At 45.4% G+C, this 26,262-nt stretch overlaps 1 protein-coding gene across 1 annotated transcript in view; it reads right to left on the bottom strand.

The window, feature by feature from the left end:
- LOC146171547 (uncharacterized) overlaps nucleotides 1–26,262 on the bottom strand; it is a 78,155-nt gene that overhangs the window by 33,267 nt on the left and 18,626 nt on the right. Inside the window, exon 2 of the mRNA XM_084586483.1 lies at nucleotides 11,338–11,408. Coding sequence (XP_084442609.1) covers nucleotides 11,338–11,407 — 70 coding nt within the window. The 5' untranslated portion in view covers nucleotide 11,408. The remainder of the gene's footprint in view (nucleotides 1–11,337; nucleotides 11,409–26,262) is intronic.

Here is a 26,262-nt window from a genome sequence, read left to right as displayed (position 1 = left end):
TGCTATTGATAACCTCAGCGACATTATACTGTTCGCTAATCAGTGATGTGTCTTGGCAAAGTGCTACCTTTATGTTTACTATATTTATTTTCGTTTTAGTTTATATTTGCGGCTAATGGTGTGCAAATATTACAGGGGTGACTTTAGGCGAGCTTCGCAGCTGTTATATGTTTTTGAACGTTTACTCACATGCACTCAAGATGACACGAACTGTTTTTATCTGCACATTTAGTTCTAGTTTATTTGCATCAAGCCTGTTCTTCAATTCACTAAACTAAGTATTAGAAAGATTCTCAATGATGCTGAAACTGGGACCGGAGAAAATACATTAGTATCGTTACCGTAAATGACCGTGTTGGAAGTAAAGGGTATGTTGACGATGTTATTAATGTACAGGATGAAGTGCAGTAGGCTGAGAATAGAGCTTTGTGTTACCCCAAATTTTTTAGTACCTGTGTCGGATCTCCCCTCCTATAGCCACGTAGACTGCTTCCTTTCTGTCAGATAGCACTCGATTAATTTGTACGCAACACCGCGACTTCCAAAATTTCCTAACTGCAGTAGTAGAGTTTCATGGTTAATATCATGAAATGCCTTACGAAACTCGAGAAATATTCCAATGATGAAAGGTTTATGTTCAAAGTTAGAAAGGAGGCTATTTTTTATATCTAGCAAAGTAGTCTGTGCCGACTTAAGTTGAAATGGCACACTGTTCTTCGCACATCTTGACATTTTTTCCCACGAAATTTTGTAATCGCTTACGCATCACACATTCTGTGACTTTGGAAAACAACGGCAATATAGAGATATGACGATAGTTCTTCATGTTACTTTTATCTCCACCCTTGAAGATTACCTTAACGCGGGCGCCTTTCATCTTATCAGGAAACATCCCAGTCAGTAGCATTCTATTGCGCATACGTGTTAGGGGCAAGCTGATGCTACCAATAGCGGCTTTCACTGGGTCCGTGCTTATATCTTCATCGTCTGGTCAGCATTTGCTACATCTTTCATAGAAGTGGGTGGCAGAAGTAGATATTCATTGCTACTGGCTTTCATATAATGGCTTATTAGTGGCGGAAGATTTCTATATTCTCAATACTGAGAAGCGCCTGCTTCTAGAAAGCGCTCATTAAATCTATTTTAAAGTGTTACAGCGGAGCAGGAGGTCCCGTCTGTGAGCAGCTCAGGGAACCTGGGCATTCACTGCACAGACTGTGATAATTGCACTCCAAACTTCGCCTAAATGAGTATGCTAAACACCACAATGAGCTACCCAGAGAAATTCTGGAAGCCGTTGCAATCGCCAGGTTATATGACGCTTCTGTATTAGTGCTTCGGGCGCCCTAACAGCGAAAGAATTGAAGTTTTTGAACACAAGGCAATGGCGTCGCTGCTAGCATCCGCAGGTGAAGATATTTTGTATCTATTTATATGAATTTCGGTACGTTTTCTTATGTTGCTTGTTCCCAGGGTATATATTTTCATGGGACAAGCAATAATTAGCATCGGACAGCAATATAAGTGCGCAACAAAAACGCGACAAAGAGGAGCAGAGGGCGCCATTGTCGTCCTCTGCTCCCCTTTGTCGCGTTTTTGTTGCGCACTTATATTGCTGTCCGTCATGGTTCACCAACGCGGCCAATCAGCCGTTCTTCGAAAATCAGCGCTTGTTTGTGTACTTCGTGCGTCTTCTATTTTGCGCTATTAAATAGCTGGGAAGGCCCATTATGTTTGCCGCTCGATAGCTTGATATGTACAACTTTCCAAATTATTTTCGGTTCGTTCAATATTAACGAAAATTTGTGTTTGGTTTGGTAAAACTTTATTTCCCACAGTAGGGGTCCTGGAGGACACTCGGCTAGGCGCCAGGTGTGGAGGGCAGCTCCCACGTCGTCACACAGAGCCCGAAGCTCTCCGCTGCCGCGCGGGCCTCCTGGACAGCCCGAAGCTGATCATGTAGTGAAGCACTTTTTAACACTTTGTCCCGATGGTCTTTGTTCTTGGCGCAGGCGTCGCTCGATGCACAACCACACAGCATATGGTTTAAGTCTACACGGTTACTGCACCGTTCACACACATGTTGTCCGTCGTAGTCTGGGTCGATGTGCTTCATACGCCAGGGGTTGGGGTTCGTTTGGAGCAAGCGTAACGTGACTGGCTGCGGGTTAATTTCTTCAAGAGGAAATGCTCGTCTGCCTAGATAAAATGCCTAGTGACCTCGTTGTACGTTAATAATTGATCTCTGTACTCGATATGTGGAGTAGCAGGGGAAACCGGAGGGACGCGGTTGATGAGTCCTCGCGCCGCCTCGTGTGCGATCTCGTTGAAATTCCGCAGGCCGCCCCCTAAGCTGCCCATGTGTGCTGGGAACCATACGATGGAGTGATCGGTGATATTACTTCCGCCTAAGATCCGTAGCGTCGTCTTGTCTATCCCGCCCTTGGCGAAAGCTCGAGTGGCTGCTCTAGAGTCGCTGTATACAGTTGTGAAGTTCAAGTCTTTTAGAGCTAGGGCTATCGCTGCTTGTTCAGCTACCTCTGAATTCTTTTTTTTTTGGGCTTCTTGAGATTCTCATTTAGTCTATTTCAGAATTTTTGGGCTTGAGCAAAAAGGGCTGCGTCTTTTTTTGATATGAAGCGATCAATAGAAAAATTTCGTATTTATTACGCCTAAAAAAATTCGATGTATTGTGTTTATTCCTGGCTTTCCAGTGCTTCTGGACCAGAACAAGAGGAAATACAAGGATGCCTTGGTCTCTGTTCGTGGCTGTTCAGTACATTCCGTTGCTTTCCGGAACAGTTCATATCGTGGTGTGTAAAGCTTGCATCCTATCCAGATATGCGTAGCAACTCCGGGGGCTTGACGCTGTCCATGGTGTATCCGTAGCTCGTACTGCGGAGCGATTGTTCAGGGAGTATTCCACGTCTGACACAATGTATCGGTCATGATGATTGACAGATTGATGGGCGCGAGTTTGCATCGAGGGAACGAATAAACACCAGTAATCATTTATTTTACCGTAAAATTTGGAGTATTGCAATAAAAACCCTGGCCCTCTTCTCCATCCTGCTTTTTTTTTTTTATCGCGAAATTGTTATAGTAAGAATTGAAGTACACTAACATTTCATAGGGGACAATTTTCGAAGTCCAAGAAGATCCTTTTCCGTCGCTTGTGCCAGACAGCTCAAGTCTCGCTGTTCAAGCAAAGCCAGTTGCTTCATTTACTTCTACTGAGGAAATCCACATTCATCTGCCGTTTCCAGTCATTACGTCGTAATATATCGAGTGTAACGTGCCATGAAGATACTTCTTTGTAGGGCCAGATGAATCATTTTGGTTGCCTTGAAAGCTAAGTGTAAGGAGTGTCAGCGTATAGTTCTATATATCCTAATGGATCTAAGCATACCTCGGGCTTCACGAACGCTAGTGTGCCCGAATAAAACACTTTGCGGTAAGAAATATCCTGTGCCCTTGGCGAATTGAGAGCATAACTCGGGAGAGCAAATGTGGCAGACAATATCGACATTGCATGACTAAGATGCTGTAAAACTCTGAAGAAGTTGTTAAGTAAACCGGTTTTATAAACCTGTTGTAAATACGAATTCTGAGCTTTTGAGAATATTACTTTGATATATGTTTTACGTATGTAGAGGAACACTCCTCAAATAAGGAGTTTGCTACATATCCTCACCTAAATGTTTATGAGCTGTGATTATCAATAGATGCTCGATTTTCACCACCCGTTATATGCCTACCGCAACTGCTCTAATGGTTGAAGGCAGAGATTTTTTTTACATAGAGAAGCTATAAGGAAATAGCTTGACAAGAAATTAATTACTTCCCTCTGAATTATTCGGAGGGCAGTGTCGCTCGAGGCAAAATGCAAGGCATCTATTTCAAAAAGAGCTAAGACGTGAATTGGGTTCAGGTGGCGAAAAGCTGGTTTTGGAGCCTTACTAACGCCCTATAAGCAACAACAGTTTCTGGTTGCTTGAAGAAAAAATTGATGTTTCTTTATATCACGTAGCGGCACTTCAATCCGCATATTCCCCTGTTCACCGTATTTTGTAAGCTGGGCTTCGATACTCAAAAAACATAGATGGTGTCAGAAGATAGCATATTGGAAGAACCCATATGTGGTTTCTTCAAAGCATTTATTCGCATTTTGTCGCGCTCTTATTCAATACTGATGATTACAGAATGTCAGCATTCGGCCGCTTTTATTTTTGTGCGAATAATTAATCCGGATGCAACGATATGGAATAGATCTTGATCTTGCTTGGGAAGACATGACCCGTGGTTACATAGCAGCACAGGAATGCCGAATTGGGCGAGTTGGTGCTTTACAGTTTAGGAACGTAGCGCAAAGAAGACAAGGGCACATAATGAGGGAAGCACACACAATCGCTTACTTAAAACTGAATTTTTATTGGGAACTCTAACAGGATACATACTGCGCAAGACACAAATCATATCAAAAACATGAAAAGAAGAATTGACAAATGATGTAGAAAAAGCGAGTATGGAAAGATACACAAAACACGTGCGAAACTAGTTGATAACTGATTCAAGTAAGTAATCTCAGTTTTTGATAAGTTAATGGATGCTTCGCTAACACACTTGTCCCCTCTTTCATGATATCGTGTGCCTCGACAATTATTCTTGTGTGTTGAATAAGGGATGTGCCAAGTACGGCGGTTTTATTGAAAACATGCTGGCGTTTAATGTTTAGGCAAATTATCTTGTGCTGTTGGGGTTAAAAAATTCTATGTTCAAAAAGGCGGACATTCAAACAACAGCCAGTCTGCCCTGTGCAGTATTTTTCGCGAGACAAAATTTTGTAGATTACCTGTGTTATGCACTGTGCATACCTAGACGCATGGTTAATATAGCAGCAGGGTTCACTTTTTAACGCATCTGCATGTCTTCTAACCAAAGCGCACACACCATACAATTTTGTGAGTGCCGGCATTATTTGGCCCACAGCATACCGATTGGCGACATTTCGCAACCACAAATCTAGGTATGTACAGTGCAGAACACAGGTAATTTACAAAATGTCCCTGTCTTTTGAAAAATATTACATAGGGTAGACTGGCCATTGTTTGAATGTCCGTAGTTTTGAATATATAGGAATTGGTTAACCCCAACAGCAACAGATAATTTGCCTAAACATTGCTCAAAAGGCAAATGACCCCCTTTTCGGTAAAACTTTCGTGCTTGGCACATCGCGTAATCAACGCATAAAAGAAATTATGGAGGCATAACAAATCACAAAAGGAGGGGACAAGTGTGTTAGCGAAGCATTCATCAACTTAACAAAAACTGAGATTACGTATGTTGAATTAGATGTCAAGTAGTTTTGCTCGTATTTTGTGTATCTTTCTAGACTTGCTTTTTCCACATCTTTTGTCAATTCTTCTTTTTATGTTCTTGATATTTTTTGTATCTTGCACAGTATGTATCCTGTTAGCGTTTCCAATAAATATTGAGTTGTGAGCAAGCGCTCGTGTGTGTTCCCCTTATTTTGTGTCCTTGTCTTTGCGATACGTTCCTAAAGTTGCATAGCAGCGCGTGTTCTAGACAGTGGTGAGTCCTTCAATATGGCACCTCAGGCGCAGAAAAAAAATTAATAAAAAGATATATTTGGCTTCGAGTACGGAGCTTTGCACCACAAAGCGACTTAGACTATGAAGGGCGCCATAGTGTGGGGGGGGGGGGCTGCAGAAACTCGACCACTTTGCATTCTTTAACGTGCTCTGATATCGCACAGAAGCTGGGCGCCCTGCTCTTCGATACCATCTTAAACCGACCGCAGCGGCCGGGATTAGATCCCGCATTCTTGTGTTCAGCAGTCTAGCGCCCTAAACCGGCACCAACACGCCGGGTGAAAGCGGATATTCATTACGGCACAAATACGTGTCACACTCGAGCCAACTACGCAAAGCTAGACGCCGGAAGAAAAAAACGCGCGCAACAGCACTTTCGAATTGTGTGTAGGTTTTGGTCTAACTTTTATTTATTATTGTTTAATATTTCAGCATGGCTGTACAAATACCAGTCAGATTGTCATTCAACATTGAATGGTTCTGCTATCGCACCTTAACGTTTTGAGGTCATTTCATCATTATCGACAAATTCATATATAGTTGTCGGACATTGGTGTGCGCCTTATTTTTGTGCTGGAAAATAATTATCTATTAATTACAGAAGAACTGTAAATATCCCAGAGCCACGTGGAAGTATGCTAGCTGAGACGACGTAGAGGAGTGATTATTATAGAAAGTCAAATAGGGCAGATGAGCTGACAAAGAAACCAATCGCAAAAAAAAGCTGTCGTAAAATCCCACAGTCGATGCTCAGTAGCACAGCATGGTGCACCGCTTACGATTACTTCAAGAAATAATAAACGGGAACTTGTTTGCAGACGAAGTCCTCATTGAAACAGGGATGCTGTTGTGTTGTTTCTCAGAAGTGGTACGTGCAACCGACAGGCAAGAAACACTAAATATAGGTGTTGTTCTGTTCCCGGTACCTTCGAAATGTAATGCAGTTTTCCCGTAGTTTTGCTAGCTTGCCCTTAACATTGTCACTTCCCAAACTGTTATGACGTTTGATCCGATGCAAGTCTTCAGTTCTTCCTCTTTAACAGAAGAAATACGTGGAAGAAACGTGCGTTTGTGATAATTACTGAGAATAATAGGCTTGTGTGTAAATATCTTTGTGAAAATGGGGCACAGTAAGCTAAAATTGCCTAACATAGCTAGGCATTCTTGCAGTCACTTCAGGGGTGCCCCGAGGTAGTGTTCTGTGTTCCATGCTATATCTGATAAGCATCAAAGACATCTTGAATGCTGTGAGTCCGGATGTGTAAATCAGATTGTACTTTATGTAGAGATGTGACAAATCCATATGATCATAATATCCGTCAACCAAATTTGTATAGGATATTGAAGTTGTGTAGTAAATGAGGGATATTGATAAATGCTGGCAAATCAGTATTCATCCGTATTCATTGTAAAAAAAGACGCTTAATGTTTAGAGCTTCCTAAATACTTCACCGATGCGCAGTATTAACAGCTACAAATACTTGGTTGTTACCTTAATTTCTGCTCTGTCCAAGACCTTGCATAGTGATACAATCTGCTCCTCTGCATTCTATAAACTGTTGTTTGAGACACAAACTCAATAACTCACTTTTTTTCTTAAAATTACTCTGTTACTTCTCATTTCTTACACTAAGCTAGCGTATGCGTGCATAACATGGGATCCTCACACCATGCCAAATAATAAACCATATTTAAAAATAAGAAAAATGCAGCTGGGTTTTTGTTCAATACATTAGCTAAGTTCGACTCGCCCTCTTAAACAATGACAGAAAATTCTATTCCCACACTTGAATCTCGAAGAACCCAACTAAGGACTGAATTCTTTTCTATGCTGATGATAAACAGCTTGCAATGAACCAGTCCCCTTATATACCACCTGCAATAACACGCCACACGAGACATCATCACCCTGACTCACTGACACATTACTATGCTTGAACTGACACGTTTGAGTTTGCTTTTTTTCGCTCGGACAATATCAAACAGGAACCATGTTCTACAGTTGGCGATACAGGATGACTAAAATTGTATAAATTTATCACTTTTTGTTGTTATATGCACCTATTTGAATTCACATTTTTTTCCTTGCCTTGACCTAAGGGTCTGCAGTTCAGTTCAGTTCAGTTTAGTCGTTCAGTCGTGTTCGACTCTTCGTGACCCTATGGACCATGTCACGCCACGCTTTCCGGTCTCTCACTATCTTCCTAACATCACATAACTTCATCTGCAGTGCCTCGAGGATGCCATCTAACCAACGCGTTCGCTGCCTACCCCTTCTCCGGCGACCCTCAACCTTTCCCAACATCAAATCTTTCTCCAGCGACTCCTCTCTTCTCATCAGATGACCAAAGTAGCTGAGCTTTAACTTTAAAATTTGACCCTCCAATGAGCAGTCAGGGTTTATGGTCGACAATATCGACTGATTTGATCTTCTGGCAGTCCAAGGAACTCTCAAGAGTCTTCGCCAGCACCACAATTCAAACGCGTCAATTCTTCGGCGGTCAGCCTTTTTCACAGTCCAACTCTCGCATCCATACATCACAACTGGAAAGACCATAGCACTAGTTACAAGGATCTTGGTTGGCAGGTCTCCGCTCTTTACTAGGCGGTCAAGGCTAACCATTTCTCTCTTTCCAAGAAGCAGGCGTCTCCTAATTTCATGGCTGCAGTCTCCTTCCGAGGTAATCTTGGAGCCCAAGAACAGAAAATCTGTCACAGCTTCCACTTCTTGTCCATTGATGCTCCAGGACTTGATAGGGCAAGACGCCATGATCTTTGTCTTTTTAATGTTCAGTTTAAGCCCTAACTTCTCACTCTCTTCTTGTACGCGGATCAGAAGTCTCTTGAGTTCCACTTCACTTTCTGCCATTAAAGTGGTATCATCCGCATATCTAAAGTTGTTGATACGTTTTCCAGCAATCTTCACTCCATATGAAGACTCGTCCAGACCGGCCTTCCTCATGATGCACTCTGCATATAGGTTAAATAGGCAGGGCGACAGTATGCAGCCTTGCCTCACTCCTTTCTCGATCGGAAACCAATCAGTAAGACCATGCCCAGTTCTGACTGTGGCCTCTTGCCTTTCATACAGGTTCCTGAGGAGACAGATGAGGGGAATTGGAACTCCCATCTCTTGGAGAGCTTGGCACAATCTGCTGTGATCTACGCAGTCAAACGCTTTCGCATAATCAATAAAGCAGAAGTAGATGGGTTTCTGGAACTCTCTCGCTTTTTCCATGATCCAGCGAAGGTTAGCAATTTGGTCTCTAGTTCCTCTGCACTTGCGAAACCCAGCTTGCACGTCCGGAAGCTCCCGATCCACATACTGCTGCAGCCTACCTTGGAGGATTTTCAACATCACCTTGCTAGCATGCGAAATAAGCGCGATCGTGCGGTAGTTGGAACAATCTTTGGCACTGCCTTTCTTTGGAATGGGGATATAAACTGACCTCCTCCAATCCTGTGGCCACTGCAGGGTTGTCCAAATCTTCTGACATAATGTATGCAGAATGTTAACAGCGTCATGGTTGAGGTTTTGAAGCAACTCAGCTGAAATGCCATCAATTCCGCTAGCTTTGTTCTTAGCAAGGCTGGCTAAGGCCCATTCAACTTCACTCTTCAGGATGCCCGGCTCGAGATCAGTAATCACAACCGTCTTATGTTGGGTTTACACATTCGGGTCCTTCTTGTACAGTTCTTCTGTGTATTCCTGGCACCTCTTCTTTATCTCTGAGGCTTCAGTGAGGTTCTTGCCTTGTTTGTCCTTTATCACGCCCAGCTTAGCACAGAAGCTTCCTTTGATATCTTTGATTGGCTTATACAGAGCTCCAGTGTTCCTTAATTGGATGTTGTCCTCAACTGCTTGGCACTGTATGTTCAGGAAGGCATTCTTATCTCTCCTTGCTATTTTCTGAAAATCCGCTTTGAGAACCTTGTATCTTTCTCTTTCCCCCATAACTTTTGCCATCCTCCTTTCCTCAGCTATTTGCAAAGCCTCTTCAGATAACCAGTTTGCTTTCTTGCATTTCTTTTGCTTTGGAACTATCTTAGTAGCAACTTCTTGTATTATATCACGAACATCAGTCCACGTCTCTTCGGGCTCTCTGTCTTCCAGATCTAATTCTTGAAATCGATTCCTCACTTCCACAGCGTATTCTAATGGAATTTGATCCAGATCATACCTGAAAGTCCTTCTAGTTTTCTGCGTTTTCCTCAATCGAAGCTTAATTTTGGCAACAAGAAGCTGATGATCGGTGCCACAATCGGCCCCAGGCCTTGTTTTTACTGCTTGTATAGCGCTTCTCCATCTCTGCCGGCAAATGATATAATCGATCTGATTCCTGTACAGACCGTCCGGTGAAGTCCGTGTGTACAGGCGCCTCTTGTGCTGTTGAAAATGAGTATTCGCTATGGTCAGGTTGTTTTCTTGACAAAACTCTACTAGCCTCTGCCCAGCTTCATTTGGCTCGCCAAGACCGAACTTGCCTATAATTCCGGATATTTCTTCACTCCCGACCTTAGCATTCCAGTCTCCTATGAGAAAAACGACGTCTGATGATAGGGTGCGGTCTAAAAGGCATTGTAGGTCCGCATAAAATCTCTCAACGTCAGCTTCTTCAGAAGCAGTAGTCGGTGCACAGACTTGGATAACTGTTATGTTGAAAGGCTGACCTTGGATCCGAAGTGAAATCATTCGGTCGTTTTTGGGGTTGTACCCTAGCACTGCTTTGCCCATTCTTCTGTTTACTATGAGAGCGACCCCATTCCTTCTCTTGGATTCGTGCCCACAAAAAAAGACATAATGGTCGCCGGAGTTAAATTCTCTCTTTCCGGTCCACTTGAGCTCGCTGATACCCAAGATATCAATGTTCAATCTGTCCATTTCTCGCTTGACATCCAGTTTACCTTGCGTCATAGATCTTACATTCCATGTTACGTTACAATATATCTCCTTGCAACATCGGACTTTCCGGTCGCTTCCCGACACATCCACAACTGAGCGTCCTTTTGGCTTTAGCCCAGCCGCTTCATTCGTCCTGGAGCTACTAGGAATCGCCCTTTGTTCATCCCCAGTAACATGTGGGACGCCTTCCAACCTGGGGGGCTCATCTTCCGGCGCCATATCATTAATGGTATTGTGACTGGCCATAGGGTTTTCTCGGCAAGAAATACAGGAGTGGGTTGCCATTACCTTCTCCAGTGAATCACACTTTGTCAGAACTCTCTGGCGTGACCTGTCTATCTTGGGTGGCCCTACACAGCAGAGCTCACGACTTCATCGAGTTTCGCAAGCCCCTCCGTCACGACAAGGCAGTGATCCATGAAGGGGAAGGGTCTGCAGTATGCAGTAAAAATAAATGAATGAATGAAAAATTAAATAAATGAATAGGAGAGAAATGCATAGTAAAACTGAGATTCACAAATAGCTTAATTCATAATACACATGTCTCCTTAAATAGTGGGCCATGTCTCCGGCTTTTTACCGCCCGCTCAGCTATGTGACGTATAAGTCTGAAAAAAGGTTAAAAGCTAAAGACTAAAGTTTGTTATGCTTTGCCTGTGTCCATGATTCTGCATATGTATTTTTTATTTCAACATTTTGATTAATCTGGGAGCGAGTGATGAGTCATCCTGAAAAGAATTCATTTGCCAGCTGCCAGAAAGCATGTCATTAGGAAGGTGGTGTCTACTTTTATTACATTAAACATTAAAATCGGGGACTTACCAACCGGACGCACACCAATATATACAATAAGACTACTCAGCATGGCCAGTGATTTGTATGACATCATCATTCTGCAAGGAAAAAGGCATATGTGTAGAGCTTCCCTTTCTTGATTCTTTCGGTGTAATCTGTGTTTCATTTGTTGTCTTTTTCTGGTTTTAGTTTCAGCTTTGTAGTGACTGTCATGCGCGATGTGCAAGTTTTTCCCTTTTGCTGAAATCGCTGCACATTTTTATCTTTTTATAGTTCTCTTATTATGTTGAAATATTGCTTGCCCGACTATTTTTTTTTCTCTAGTTTTGTATAAAGATTACTATGACTAGTTATATACTTCCCTCACATACCACCATAACATCATCTGTTAATCTGTTTTTGTTCTACACTGATTTGCTTCCACATCCCCCCCTATGTAATGCCCTATTGGGCCTTTAGGGTATTTCAAATAAATAAATAAATAAATAAATAAATAAATAAATAAATAAATAAATAAATAAATATCATTATATGATGCAGGATGGCCATACATGCCATGTCCCCTTAAATACTGTCAGCCAGTACTTGGAAGTAATAATCAGACACAAGTTTCCTCAAAATACGATGTTGTACATGAAAAACTAGGCGCAATACACTTAGAGAGTTTACATCCTGCTTTTAAGTAAAATTGTTACATATCCCTAACTGATATAAACTATCACATTTTAAGTGGTCTCTGTTTTTGACATCACATACATTTCAAAGAGTAGATCTATGAATATGAATATTGAGAAACCGTAGTTTTTACGCGTGATAGAGGAAAAAATGCCACATTTACATAACTTCTGACATCAACTAACAGAAGAAAAAACACTAGTAGATAAAAAGACGCAAACATAGAGTGCAAGAAAGACACATTTTGCAGAATTGCACAGCGTTGGACGGCAGCACAAAAAAACTACAACAAATGTGCAAAGTAAAAATTCAGACGTGTTATAAAAGTTATGCTTCGAGGTAGATCACATGACGTCCATAATTAGTATGGGTTTGCCTCATGCGAAAGTTGCTGTAGGGAAGCATATTATTTATTGTCGGTCATGTGCTACAAAATGAGTACCGCATTGAAAACGATGGCTGCATTATCAGCCAACAAAGCATTTTTGTACAGATGCGTAAATGAAACTATATGCTATGTTCAAAACCCTTACTCTGTTAGTCCTTCGTAAGAAACATCGACTATTATTCTGAAGTAATGCCGAATGTTAGGCGAGTTCGTTAACATTCATGATGGAAAATAACGCGAAAGTACACGAAAGACGGAAGGAAGTAAGACACGGACAAGCGCTAACTCGTAACTGCAGGGTTTATTGTCCATTGTCCGTGTCTTACTTCCTTCCGTCCTTCGTGTACTTTCGCGTTATTTTCCATCATGAGTATTATTCTGAAGGCTGTTTTATGTAGGTGAAAGATATGTTGGTATTTTAGGACATAGTTGTTCTCCAACCGAAAAATGAGAGTTTTTGTAATCAATGCTAATTAACTTATTAGGGCGAAGTCTTTAAATGTCTCATAGTTGTCGGCAGAGGCTGTCGGCCGAAGGTGTCACGCGTTCGAGGGAGGTAGTTGTAAATAAACCTTTTCTCCTCTGGGAATCAAACCTCCGTCCCTTGGATCCCCAGCCGAATGCTTTACCGAGTGTGCCACGCCCCGGATTTTGTTTTTGTTGCATTGTAAAACTTCCGCAAACAAACAAAAACTCCATTTACTTAAACTTGTTCTTGTCTGAAGTTACTGGCTGTTTAATACGACCCCGCCATATCCCTGCCCGACAATGCACCACTATCAAAACATCAAAATTCTGCGAGGCACACTCGTGCATTTAGGTAGAGCAGCCAGTTCGGAGGTTCTTCGCGTGCAGCATGTACACTCCTCACCAAAGCACACTGCTCCCAAAACACGGAATCGGACGACCTTGGTGGCTTGGCGTGACTGTCCATCATACGGCTTTTCCAAAAATTGAGCAGTCCCATCAACACAAATAGATAATAAGGCACAACAGACTTTTTGCTAAGAGGCAAAAATTCATTAGTATATGGTGCAATTTCAATTTCCTTTTTAGGAGTTCTTTGTAGTATGTCTCAAACGACCATAGCATCAAAGCACATAATAAAACAATGACCAATTGTTTCAGGCACGTTCCCGAGACAGCAATTCACCGTCCAGCGCACAAACATCTCCATATCAGGAAAAAGTGACCTGACAGGCAACATCGCAGCGTGTAGTTTGAAAAAGGACGTTTTTGCGGCTGCCTGAATGCACATTCGCCTAACACGCTTTAGAAGAGTGGTGTCCAAAAACTCCAGATAAGGCGGCCGATACAATGGTGTAGGGAACAAAGACTCAGCGAGAACCTGGGTCATCTGCTTCCTCGAGAGGCTATATAGGTAATCTATCGAGGAACGCATAGTGAGAAAATTGAAAGTGTCAGCAACCTCCTTAAGGAATCCCCTTAAAGGCCCTGACGAGCTTGCCCAGTCGACGCGCACAAGCCCAATCAGCACAGCCACAAGAAAGGGGTGGTTTGCTGATTTGAAAAAGAACAAAACGGGAAACAAGTTGATGCACAAACAAGTGAACAAGGCCCACTCCACCAGACAAACGGAAGGAACAAGTCGTCATACCGCATATGCTCCCATTGAGAACGCCACACAAATGTTGCAAGTATTCTGTGTAATACATGTATCTTCCTCTTCGCACAATGCAAGACTTGAAGGATATACGCAAGTTTTAGAAACAAAAATGTGTTACAGACCTGTGCCCTAGCAAACACTGAGAGTTCTCTACTGATCCAAGCCTTTGTTTGTCGCCGCATAGGTGCGATTAGTGAATCCCAGTAGGCTGCACTGTTGCGAGCTTTGTGCAGCGGAACCCCTACACATTGAAGAGGGCTACAATCCCAACATATGCCCTCAAACTGGCTTCGCCCTTGGAATAGTGCCCCAATGGTCCAATGAAAAGCCTTTGGATTTATCTAAACTAAGAGAATTGCCTGATGCATCGCAGAACTCTTTATTAAAGTGTAAAGCCTCTAGCGCACTCTTTTTGTCAGAACAAAAGAGGGCGATATCATCAGCGTAGTCTAAAATCTTAACTTCACACTGAGCCGGAGAGAAACCGCGGATGGCCGCACTGGTAATTATACTGAGACATAGGGATTCCAGTTATAAGGCAAATGACAATGGAGGCAGTCGACACCCTTGTCGAACAGATCATTCCAGTGGTATTTGTACTCGCTGCGTTCGATTCGAACTAGCACTCCTGATTGTACCAAGGACTGTAACTTATTTGCTACTGTTTCGCGGAGCGCTAAGGGCACAAAGCGGTGCTTGCAGAACACAGGAGTACTAGCGTCTTTCAACGGGAGCTTCACCGGAAAGCTGTCGATTAGTCCTAGTGCGGGCTCAAATACTTCCGAGTATTTTTCCACAAGAACTGCTTTGTCCACACTGATTCTGCATACGCTCGTCCAGTCTAATTTCAAAGCTTCAAGCTAGTCGCGACCCAACGGTAAAGTTTCACACATTTGTGAAGTGCGCACATTGAGTACCGTTTCCTACGTAGTTTTGTATCTTCACAGCGATAAGAGGCAGAGTAACAGTTAGACCATTGTGCTCGACCGGGATATTTAACTTCCCTACAATCTTTAAAGGCACGCCCCCGTACGTTTTCAGTTTTAGTGCGCTGCTATTAGAGCGAGGGCTGACCAGTACTTCTGATAAACACTTTGTGGAAAAATAGAAACAGTCGCAAGTGTATAATTTGCATTGTAATATTTCCACCGCCCACAAGAACATTCACAGGGTAGCTCCGGCGACTATTGTCACAACACAATACACTATGCAGTATGAGGCAGTTCATATCGTTCATTACTACTTCTTGGTCTGCACTCTCCTTCATGGTTCGCATGGAACGCACCCGTGCCAGACAGACCTTGGCCAGGTGCCCTGTCCGCTTACAGATACGGCAGCGCTATTTCCGGAACGGGCAGGTAGCTTCAGCGTGGGCGTTTCCGCAACGGGGACAACCACGAGCTTTTAGTCTGTCTGTACTCCGCAGGCTCCGCTAGTACTGCTTTTGCGTCTCGTGCTCCAGATACTGGCTTCCAAATGCCTCGTCTTAGCGTGTTCACTTGCTCCTCTTCATTAGAGGCAGGTTGAAATTTCCTTGTCTCTGTGCGGGCTAGTTCAATGCTTTTGGCAAAGTCGCAGGCAGCTGCAAACGACAGCGGGCTTTTCTTTAGGACCGTTTCTTGAGTAAACTGGTTCTTCAGACAAACTACGAAATGGTGCAGCCATATGCTTCATCCAAGAATTGCCCAAACTCGCAGGTCGCCGCTAGCCTTTTTAATTCCACAGCGAACGCTGCCGCTATCTCGTTAAAGGGCTGCGTTGGGCAGTTAAAACGGAATCGCTCTGCTATTATTGTTAGTTTTGGAGGGCACCTGCTTGAGCACCTTTACCAAGTGATCGTAGTCACTCTCTTCTGGCTTCTCCGGATATGCAAATGTTTGAGTGTCCGATAAATCGTCTTCCCCGTGGCAGTCACAAAAGTCACTACCTTCAAGTCATTGCTCAACTTGTTAGCTTGCAGGTAATGGTGAAAGCGTTCAACGTAGGACTCGAAATCTTCTTCCTCGTACTCGGCAAACTGGTCGAACTAGCTGAACGTAGCCATGCTGCTATCCGGCGCCCAGGTGCTTTCCCTATCTGGCGTTCCGGTACTAGCCCTACCAATTGCATGCTTGCACTATGAATTACTTCCATTGCAACTGTTGTGTCTTCACAAAGTAGCACATATGCTTATTCAGACGCTGTACGGCACACGAAAACGAACAGCCAAGACAGAGTCATCATCATCATCATCATCATCAGCCTGATTATACCCACTGCAGGGCGAAGGCCTCTCCCATTATTCTCCACTTAACCCGGTTCTGTGCTAGCTGCATCCACTTGACCCCTGCGAACTTCTTAATCTCATCCGCCCACCTAACTTTCTGCCTCCCCCTGCTACGCTTTCCTTCCCTTGGAATCCAGTTTGTTACCCTAAGCGACCATCGGTTATCCGCTCTTCGCACTACATGTCCTGCCCATGTCCATTTCTTCTTCTTAATTTCCACTAGAATGTCGGTAACTTGAGTTATTTCTCTGACCCACTCTGCACGCTTTCTATCTCTTAATGTTACCCCTACCATTTTTCGTTCCATAGCCCTCTGGGTTGTCCTCAACTTAAGTAGAACTCTCTTGGTTAGCCTCCACGTTTCAGCCCCATAGGTGAGTACAGGCAAGATGCAACTGTTGTATACTTTCCTCTTGAGCGATACCGGTAAGCTGCTAGTCATAATCTGCGAGTGCTTGTCAAATGCGCTCCATCCCAATCTTATTCTTCTTGATATTTCCTTTTCATGGTCCGGATCTGCGGTTACTATCTGTCCTAAGTAGACATATTCGCCTACTATTTCCAGTATTTCGCCACCTAATGTAAACTGCTGTTCCTTCCCGAGGCTGTTGAACATTACCTTAGTGTTCTGCATATTGATTTTCAAGCCTACCTTTCTACTTTTTCTGTCTAGGTCATCAATCATTATTTGCAGTTCATCCCCCGAGTTGCTTAGCAAGGCAATGTCATCAGCAAATCGCAGATTACTGAGGTATTCTCCATCTACCCTTATCCCTAACTGCTCCCATTCCAAGTCTCTGAATACTTCCTCTAAACAAGCTGTGAATAGTACTGGGGAGATTGTGTCTCCTTGCCTAACACCTTTCTTTATGGGAATTTTGTTGCTTTCTTTATGTAGAACTATGGTTGCTCTGCAGCCACTATATATATCTTCCAGCACTTTCACGTACGGCTCGTCTACCCCCTGATTTCGCAATGCCTGCATCACCGCCGAGGTTTCAACTGAGTCAAATGCTTTTTCGTAATCAATGAATGCTATGTATAACGGCTGGTTATATTCCGAGCATTTTTCTATCACCTGATTGATGGTATGGATATGATCGATAGTAGAGTACCGTTTCCGAAACCCTGCTTGATCCTTTGCTTGATTGCAGTCTAAGGTTGTCCTGATTCTATTAGCGATTACCTTAGTAAATACCTTATAGGTAACAGACAGTAAGCTGATTGGTCTGTAATTTTTAAGGTCCTTAGAGTCCCCTTTCTTGTGAATGAGGATAATGTTTGCATTCTTCCATGCTTCCGGTACCGTCGATGACACCAGGCACTGCGTATACAGGGTGGCCAGTTTTTCTTCATGCAAGACAGAGTGCAGCTGCTTTTATAGCCGCTATCACCTGACCCGTGATGTCCCACAAGCATGCAGTGAGAGCTATAACACAGCAGTATTGATTTCGCTAGCTATTCATTAACATTTAGTTTTGTATACGAGGTCATATAGCACAGCCTTATGCCTTTGAGCGAAACTTCACCAATGTTTACATACTCCAAGACCTTGAACAAGAAATCACGGCGAACTTTATCAAACGCCTTCTCCAGGTCCATTTGAATCAGATCTACTTGGCTCATTTTGGCAGCCCATCTCTCGCCGCTGGTATGACGTCACATGTCATCCACGGTTGACGCCTAAAGGTCAAACTTGGCACGGTCCAGGATTGCGCGAAAGGCCGTTCCTGGACGTAATATTGCTTTCGCAATAAAAGGCAAGCCACGGAAATTGCGGAGTTGAGAAAAATGATAGCAGATTAGTAAACAACAAGCCCAGGCCGGTGCTGCCTCCCACGCAAGCGGTAACGCAAAAACCACCGCAGAAAAAACCGGTAATAGAAGATCCAGAGGAGAAAATGGACTCAGAAGTGGTTAGACCCCCTTCGCTAAAACGAAAGGTAGGTGAGACCGACCCCCTTGTGACGCTGGAGAGGAAGCTAACGAGTAAATTTGGAAGCACAATTGATAGGCTGGAAACGCAGATGCAGGAAGTGAATGTAAGGTTAAGCGCTCTAGGAGACATTAAGTGTTCAGTGGACCAGATTCTAGATGCATTAAACGGTCTGATCGAGAGGATGTCGGAAATGGAGCGCTCCACCACTTACACTCCCAGCTGCGGCGCAGAGCAGACGAGCACCGCACATGCGCAGTAATGCGCATAACTAAGTGATGACGTCACGCTCTCGCTGCGCGGAGACCGGTGATATGTACCGGTACAAATAAAGTTCGTCAGGTGAGGGAAGAAGAAGCAAGTAGAAGTATAGCAACGGAGAAGAAGAATGCAGCGCCGCCGGCTCTGTGCACAGTACGTGCGCAGTAGAAGCACGCAGCGAGCAGGCCGCGCGCCGCTAGAGATACGGCTGAAGGTCTGCCGAAGGTCAATCTGCTGCGGACACTAAACGCTTTTTCTTTATTGCCGGAAAATAAATGGTCAGACAACAATAGATACTTGAGCCTGACTTCGGCGGACGGTACAAATTAAAACTGCGTAATTCTCATCAATGCGCCCTGGTAGCTGCGGTGCGGCGTGCATGCGCTCATGAAAGGTTTGTAAAAGGCGAAAAGAAAAAGCTAACGTGAAGCCTAGCGCGTGTCAAGGACATGGGTATGAATGTCCTTTAGCCTGTCTTGCTCCATCATTTGAGCTGTTTTTTGATCTAAGACACACCAACTAGACCAACTGTCTGCCCTCGTGCATTATGTTTTGGTTCCCTCAACAAATTGGACGTCTTTCCTCGTATCATCAACCTCATCCAGATCGCTCTTTCCGTCACACTAGATCTCGCAAACTGTGCTGAGGGGATCCATGGTGAAGAAAGGGAATATGCGTCCTGCCAAGCTTCAATGAGTTATCCAAAGCCTCACTCGCCGGTCGTTCATGCAACGAACTATGTGGAGTCCAGGCAGTCGTCTGAAGGCAGTTACAAACATATACCCGAAATGGGTGAAGTATAATAGGATTAACCTTTAAATATATAACACCAACAGGTGAAAGTAACGCAGAAATCTGGGCGAGTTGGTGAACGTTCCTGATGTAAAAAATAGCGCGAAGAACACAAGCACAGAAAGGGAGACGCAGACGCTTGTCTGCGTCACCCTTTCTGTCCTTGTGTTCTTCGCGCTATTTTTTACATTTTGCAACAAAAATTCAGCCAATCTTAAGCGCATATTCTGAACGGTAAGTCACACATGACCGGTGGTAATGCCGAACCCTCTCGCCAACGTGTCCGCCGCTCTGCGGAGCTTCAACCTCAACGACCAGCTGTTGGCCATCCAGCAGGCCCTGATGGTGGCGAAGTGACAAGGTCTCGACGACGTCACGTAGAAGGCCTAGGCCTGGTCGTACTAAATCCTGCCAGGCACGAAGTAAGTTATTGCTCACTCACTCCTCGAAAATCTGTTTAAATCTGCGTATAATTACGTGGTATTCCGTTCACTTGGCGGTCACTTGGAAGTGCCACTGACACAGTGGCGATTTGACTGTTTTGCGATGTTAGAACTACATAAAGTATACAAATATACTTACGGCAACGCTATGATCAAAGCTATTCTGGTTTTGCTTCGTGGGCTACAACATGAAACCGAGGCGACCGTACTGGCGGACAGTAATATAAGCGCTCAACAGAGACGTGACAAAAAGGAGAAGTGGACAACGACGGCGCAGAACGGACAACTGATTTACATCGATGAACCACTCATGTGAGAGAAAGGAAGTAGGGGGCTTTCTCCGCCGCCGCATCGAGGAGAGCTGCTCGTAGCGCACTTCTTGCTTGCTGAACAAACCGCGAGCTACTAAATGTAGAATGCATCCCAAGATAATTGCACAAACTTTACCGTAACTTTTTCTTCACCACAATATGTTGCCTATGACCATGAAGATAAAAAGGTTCTTTTGTTATTGAATATTGTGTAACCACAGACCAGAAGAAATATGAAAACTGAAAATTTCCCTAAAAGACAAGCTAAACGTCTTAGGTTGCTAAAGCAACAGACAAATCAGACTGAAATTTTTGTATTAAAAATTTCGATCACTGAAAATTTCTGTAGAGTTGCACGAGAAACTTGGCAGTTGGCCAAACTGATAAGACCCGAAAATAGCATTATATGACCAGACAAAAAAACCTGTATAGATTTTGTACATAGAGCTATGGTGCTTCTACCGAATATACATAGACTGCCTGATACTTTGGATGAAAATAGAAAGGCTGGGTTCGGTAACTATTTTGCAAACGTTGGTCAGCGTAGCCCGGCACTGAAAGCACAGTCACACTAGCTAACACTCCTTGAATCATATCCACAAGGCCACCAGGCCACCGCAGCGGTGGCCTTGTGGTAGAGCATCCGCCTCGCATTCGGGAGGTACCGGGTTCGATCCCTGGTGCCGCCGGTTACCCACCGGTTTTTAAATGGGTACAAGCTTTCCCCCGGCCTGGTGCTCGGCTCTTCTGGGGTGAAATGCTTGGGAAAAGGGGTCACGGCCCAAACAGTTGCGCCGATGTGGCAGTGATTCGTTCCGCCATCGGACAACAATAAGTCCGCCTTGCGCGGCAACAGCCGATTATGTGGCCCTTTTTTTTTTAGGACTGCTGCAGCTGAGGCTCTAAGGGAGCACTTCAGGTGAGGGTCAAAGGAAGTACCTTTACAAGACAAACAGAACCACCTTTGCAGGCAGCGAGGTTCGAAACTGGGTTTGGGCCCACTGCGGAGGAGGGGCGCGCAGCGGGGTTTACGGAGCTTCTCGCAAACGCACACCCCTGTAAAAGCCGAGCCCCAGGCCGGGGGACGCTTGTACCCATTTTTACCGGTGGGTGTCCGGCGGTGGGTTTCGAACTGACCACCTCCCGCAGCCGAGACGGGCGCTCTAACCACTAGGCCACGGCTGCGGTGGCCTAGTGGTTAGAGCGCCCGTCTCGGCTGCGGGAGGTGGTCAGTTCGAAACCCACCGCCGGACACCCACCGGTAAAAATGGGTACAAGCGTCCCCCGGCCTGGTGCTCGGCTTTTACAGGGGTGTGCGTTTGGGAGAAGCTCCGTAAACCCCGCTGCGCGCCCCTCCTCCGCAGTGGGCCCAAACCCAGTTTCGAACCTCGCAGCCTGCAAAGGTGGTTCTGTTTGTCTTGCAAAGGTACTTCCTTTGACCCTCACCTGAAGTGGTCTCTTAGAGCCTCAGCTGCAGCAGTCCTAAAAAAACAAAACGAAAAAAAGGGCCACATAATGGGCTGTTGCCGCGCAAGGCGGACTTATTGTTGTCCGATGCCGGAACGAATCACTGCCACATCGGCGCAACTATTTGGGCCGTGACCCCTTTTCCCAAGCATTTCACCCCAGAAGAGCCGAGCACCAGGCCGGGGGAAAGCTTGTACCCATTTAAAAACCGGTGGGTAACCGGCGGCACCAGGGATCGAACCCGGTACCTCCCGAATGCGAGGCGGATGCTCTACCACAAGGCCACCGCTTCGGTAAAAAAGGGCCACATAATGGGCTTTTCCCGCGCGAGGCGGACTTATTGTTGTCCGATGGCGGAACGAATCACTGCCACATCGGCGCAACTATTTAGGCCGTGACACCTTTTCCCAAGCATTTCACCCCAGAAGAGCCGAGCACCAGGCCAGGGGAAAGCTTGTACCCATTGAAAAACCGGTGGGCAACCGGCGGCACCAGGGATCGAACCCGGCACCTCCCGAATGCGAGGCGGATGCTCTACCACAAGGCCACCGGTTTTTAAATGGATACAAGCTTTCCCCCGGCCTGGTGCTTGGCTCTTCTGGGGTGAAATGCTTGGGAAAAGGGGTCACGGCCCAAATAGTTGCGCCGATGTGGCAGTGATTCGTTCCGCCATCGGACATTAATAAGTCCGCCTTGCGCGGCAACAGCCCATTATGTGGCCCTTTTACTGCTCACAGAGTTGGGCTTAGAAGGCGCGGGCTCCTTTTCCAAGTCACGAGCCCTGGTAAGCCGAGCACCAGGCCGGGCCGTGGCTTGTACCCATTTGAGAAAACCGGTGGGTGTCCGGCCGGCAGTGGGAGTCGAACCCACTACCTCCCGTAGCCGAGGCGGGTACTCGACCCCGGGGCCACGGCTACGGCATTTGAATTTTACATGACATTCATGTCCTTGGAGCAATGCAAGGAATTCTTTAGTGAATAGCTTGGCGTACTGCAATCAAAAGGACAATTTGACATACTATAGATATGGTAGGCTCCGACTCGTATATTGTAAGCTTGCTTATATATTTACAATTACAGTGACTCATCCTAACAGATTATCAATAGTGACTGCATACTGAAATGACATCGCTATTAACCAACCTGCTGCAACCACCAAATGCATTAGATGATTAAAAAGGAATAATTGTTGGTGAAATCGTGTAATGACTGCTTTTTTGCTGCTTCTCCCCTAGTAGTATGATGTGAAATGACAAGTTTTTATAAAAGCATAATCGGATAAAATACAAGCTTGCTTTTACGCGCCGCATAAGTTCTCATCCTCACGGATGTCACCCAGTGGCGTGAAACTATACAAACTTTTATTGGGGGCATTTAGAATGATTGTTAGGTATAATGTTAAAACTGAAACATACTTAACTAGCGATAAAATTACACAAGGTAGCATGAGGAAAACCGCAAGGCGCCATACTTTAACCTTTTCTCTTCAACATCGCTATAATCGGCCTCCCGCGTCTGTTAGACGATATCCCACATATACATCATTCCGTATACATCGGCGACATCACCATATGGACCAATTCTGGCTCCGATGGGGAGATTACAGAGTCATTACAACAAGCTACCGCACGGTACATTCTTACGTGCAGGAAAACGACCTTACGTGTTCCCCGGCTATATTAGAAGTCTTAGTTATAAGGAACAAACAAGCTTCACAGGCAGAACCAAATTCCCGAGAACTTATCCAATTGCACAGTGACAACTATCCGATACCCCCGGTAGTCACGATTACAGTTCTCGGAATGCTGACTCAGAATAATACGCAGAACACAGAAGCTATACGCCGGCTACGCGTCACGGCGTCCCAGATAGGTGGGCTGGTGAGGCGCATTGCCACACGTCGCAGGGGTCTGAAAGAAGCCCACCTGTGCAGGATCATTCAAGCCTTCATAATAAGCAGAATCATGTACGCTTGCCCGTAATATCTGCGTCATAGGGACAAAGATGCACTTAATAGCATAATTATAACAGCATACAAAGCGGCCCTTGGCTTGCCGGTATACGCCAACTCAAGTAGACTACTGCAGTTGGGAAGTTTTAGGACGTTACTTGAACAAATTGAAGCCCAAGCGACCCGCTTGTCGCACTGCGTTGCAGGACAAGTAGTTCTCGACAAGCTCCACATACACCCTGTTGAGAAGGTGTGCGCACCATCCAATTTATTGGCTGACATCACTAGTAGACTAGTTAAACCAATAGCCAAAAACATGATACCATTCAGACGTGATGCCAGCAGGAAGACAAGGGTACACACCCTTGAAAAATAATAGGAGGGCGATCGACATGCAGTGTACGTGGATGCAGCTCAACACATCACAAATGGAGCATACTTGGCATGTATGTCCACTCCAAAGTCAGCCTATATTAACGCCATAACATTTCATGCTAGCTCCATATTCGAGGCAGAGGAAGTAGCTATCGCACTGGCCATCGCCGATCGCCGCACCAAAACTATTTTAAGCGACTCAAAGAGCGTCGTTCACAATTTCGCCAAATATTCTGTAAGCGCGCAATTTCTCAATCACAACATCAATCTGGTATGGGTTCCGGCGCACGCGGGTAACTCTGGAAACGAACAGGTCGACCGTCTAGCACGAGGCTTAACAGCTGGGAGACGGGAGATCTATCGGGAACGGACGCGCCCGTCGAGGCGCCGCGCACATACGCAAGCATAACAAATTTTTATCGCGACCTAAGATGCACGTACCCAGCCCCTCACCCCCATCTGGACCGGGCGCAAGCCACGACACTCAGACCCCTGCAAACAAAGGCCATTCTTATTACCTACAGATTATCTTATTACGATCGGAGAATACAACCCTGCATGGTGGCACTGTGGTGACGGGACGCAGGCCATTCAAGACCATATATTATGGGAATGCTCAAGCCATCCTCCTCCAAAGACACTCTTGCCAGTTCCCTCAGCGGAGGAATGGGACAAGCTGTTGGCCAGCCCAAGAAAACCTACGCAACTGGCCCTCGTCACGCGAGCTCAAGATGTCACCCCCGACTGGAGGCCACCCTGGACTCGCCCCAGCCTGAAATATTTCCTTTCATTTTGTGGCAATAACAGCTGTTTACGACCACCTTAAATGACCATACGCTCCAGAAACATTTTATTTTTTGTTTTGCCTGCCCAGAAGTATGCGTTCCATAAATGATACTGCGGCGTGGCACAAGAGAGAGGGAGAAACTTTATAGTAGGCAAAGACGAAAAACGATAATGTAGAGCTCCCGTGGTTGGGTACTCATTCCTGGACTCCCGCGATCTATTGCTGCCCGGCTGGCCCGTTCAATTGGCCAAAGGTGGTTTTTCGACTCCGAACTGAATAGCGCAGCCTCCCGCTGCGAGGCGTGGTGTTGTAAATTACAGGCACTGCATATATTTTCTGGCAGGCCCATGTAATATGATAAATTGTCGATTTTTGTCCACACCAGACACTTTTGTCCTTGTATACGGTCGGATGTATCTTGCTGTATAAAGACTGCATGGATAAGAATTTGTTTGTAGCTGCCGCCAAGACACCGACTACGCACTGTCTAACACCCTGTGGGGAGGGGGACATCGTCTTCTGGTTCCTTAGTATAGCACCAAAATGTCTGCGCAGGTACGAGTCACTGCCTCGGTCTCTTCGGCCTCTGACCTTTCTGGGTTTGCATAATCTCGAGCTATGAGGTCGGCCTGGATGTTCCCGGCAATGCCGACGTGCCCAGGAGCCCAAAGTACAAGTTGTTTTTTTGTCGCTTATCTCGCCGGCTTTCAAGATGGCAGCTGCTTTTTTGCTAATCCTACCGCTGGTAAATGCTCGGCAAGCGGCTTGCGAATCGGTCAAAACTACCAACGCATGCCCGGGCCTATTGCCCTCAGCGACGGCTAGAGCAATAGCGGCTTCCTCGGTGTCAGACACGGTGCCGTTGCATAGCGAGGCGCTCATTTTCTGGTTTAACTGTAAACCTATCACCGCCACCACCACATCTTTTTCGTTTGAGTACATCGCCGCATCAACATAGACAGTGTTCTTGTTCTAATAGGTCTTGCTAAGGCTTCCGCCCTGGCCCTAAGCCTACCCTGATGTGCGACAGGATGCGTGTTCTTGGAAATTGGCGCTACGACAAACGCAGGCCGGATCGCGTCCGGTATGTCTGTCGTCCGTTCAATCTCCAGTATGTGGTCATGATAGCCCAGTCTTCGAAGGAGCACTCGTCCCGCCGTAGTGCGTTGTAGCCTCATCTTCCGAGAGAGAAGCTGCGCTTCCCGGTGCTCTTCGTATGTGTTTGTTAGGCAAAGGGCCATCAAATTTGCGTTTGCCGTTTTTATTGGCAGCCCCAGCGCTTTCTTGTACGCCCTCCTGAGGATCGCTTCCACTTGCTCTTTCTTCGTCTGGCTCAGGTGTTGATAGGGAGGACTGTACGTAGGTCTGCTTACCACAAGCACCCGCACTAACTTGAGCGTGTCTTCTTCCTTCATCAACTTTCTTCTATAGGTCACTCGCCTAAATTCTCGCTATCTGGGCCGCAGATCCAGATAGCAATCTGATCGTGGGGTTCGACCTCTGATTGGACGGAATCCACATTCCCAACACTCTCAGCACGTGCACTTCTGGTATGCGAGCTCCGGCTACCGCGTCATGAGTTATCAAACGAATCGAAAGGCACGTGTATTAAGCACCGAGAACGTGTCTGCTAAAAATTGCAGAGGGCACTTTGGATCCCTAAAGTGCGATGAG

Source organism: Amblyomma maculatum, unplaced genomic scaffold, assembly GCF_055883805.1.
Source record: "Amblyomma maculatum isolate TAMU_Amacu unplaced genomic scaffold, ASM5588380v1 scaffold_20, whole genome shotgun sequence".
Taxonomy (NCBI): Eukaryota; Metazoa; Arthropoda; class Arachnida; order Ixodida; family Ixodidae; genus Amblyomma; species Amblyomma maculatum.
Note: the sequence above shows the minus strand (reverse complement) of the source record. Positions and strands in the feature narration are given on the sequence as shown.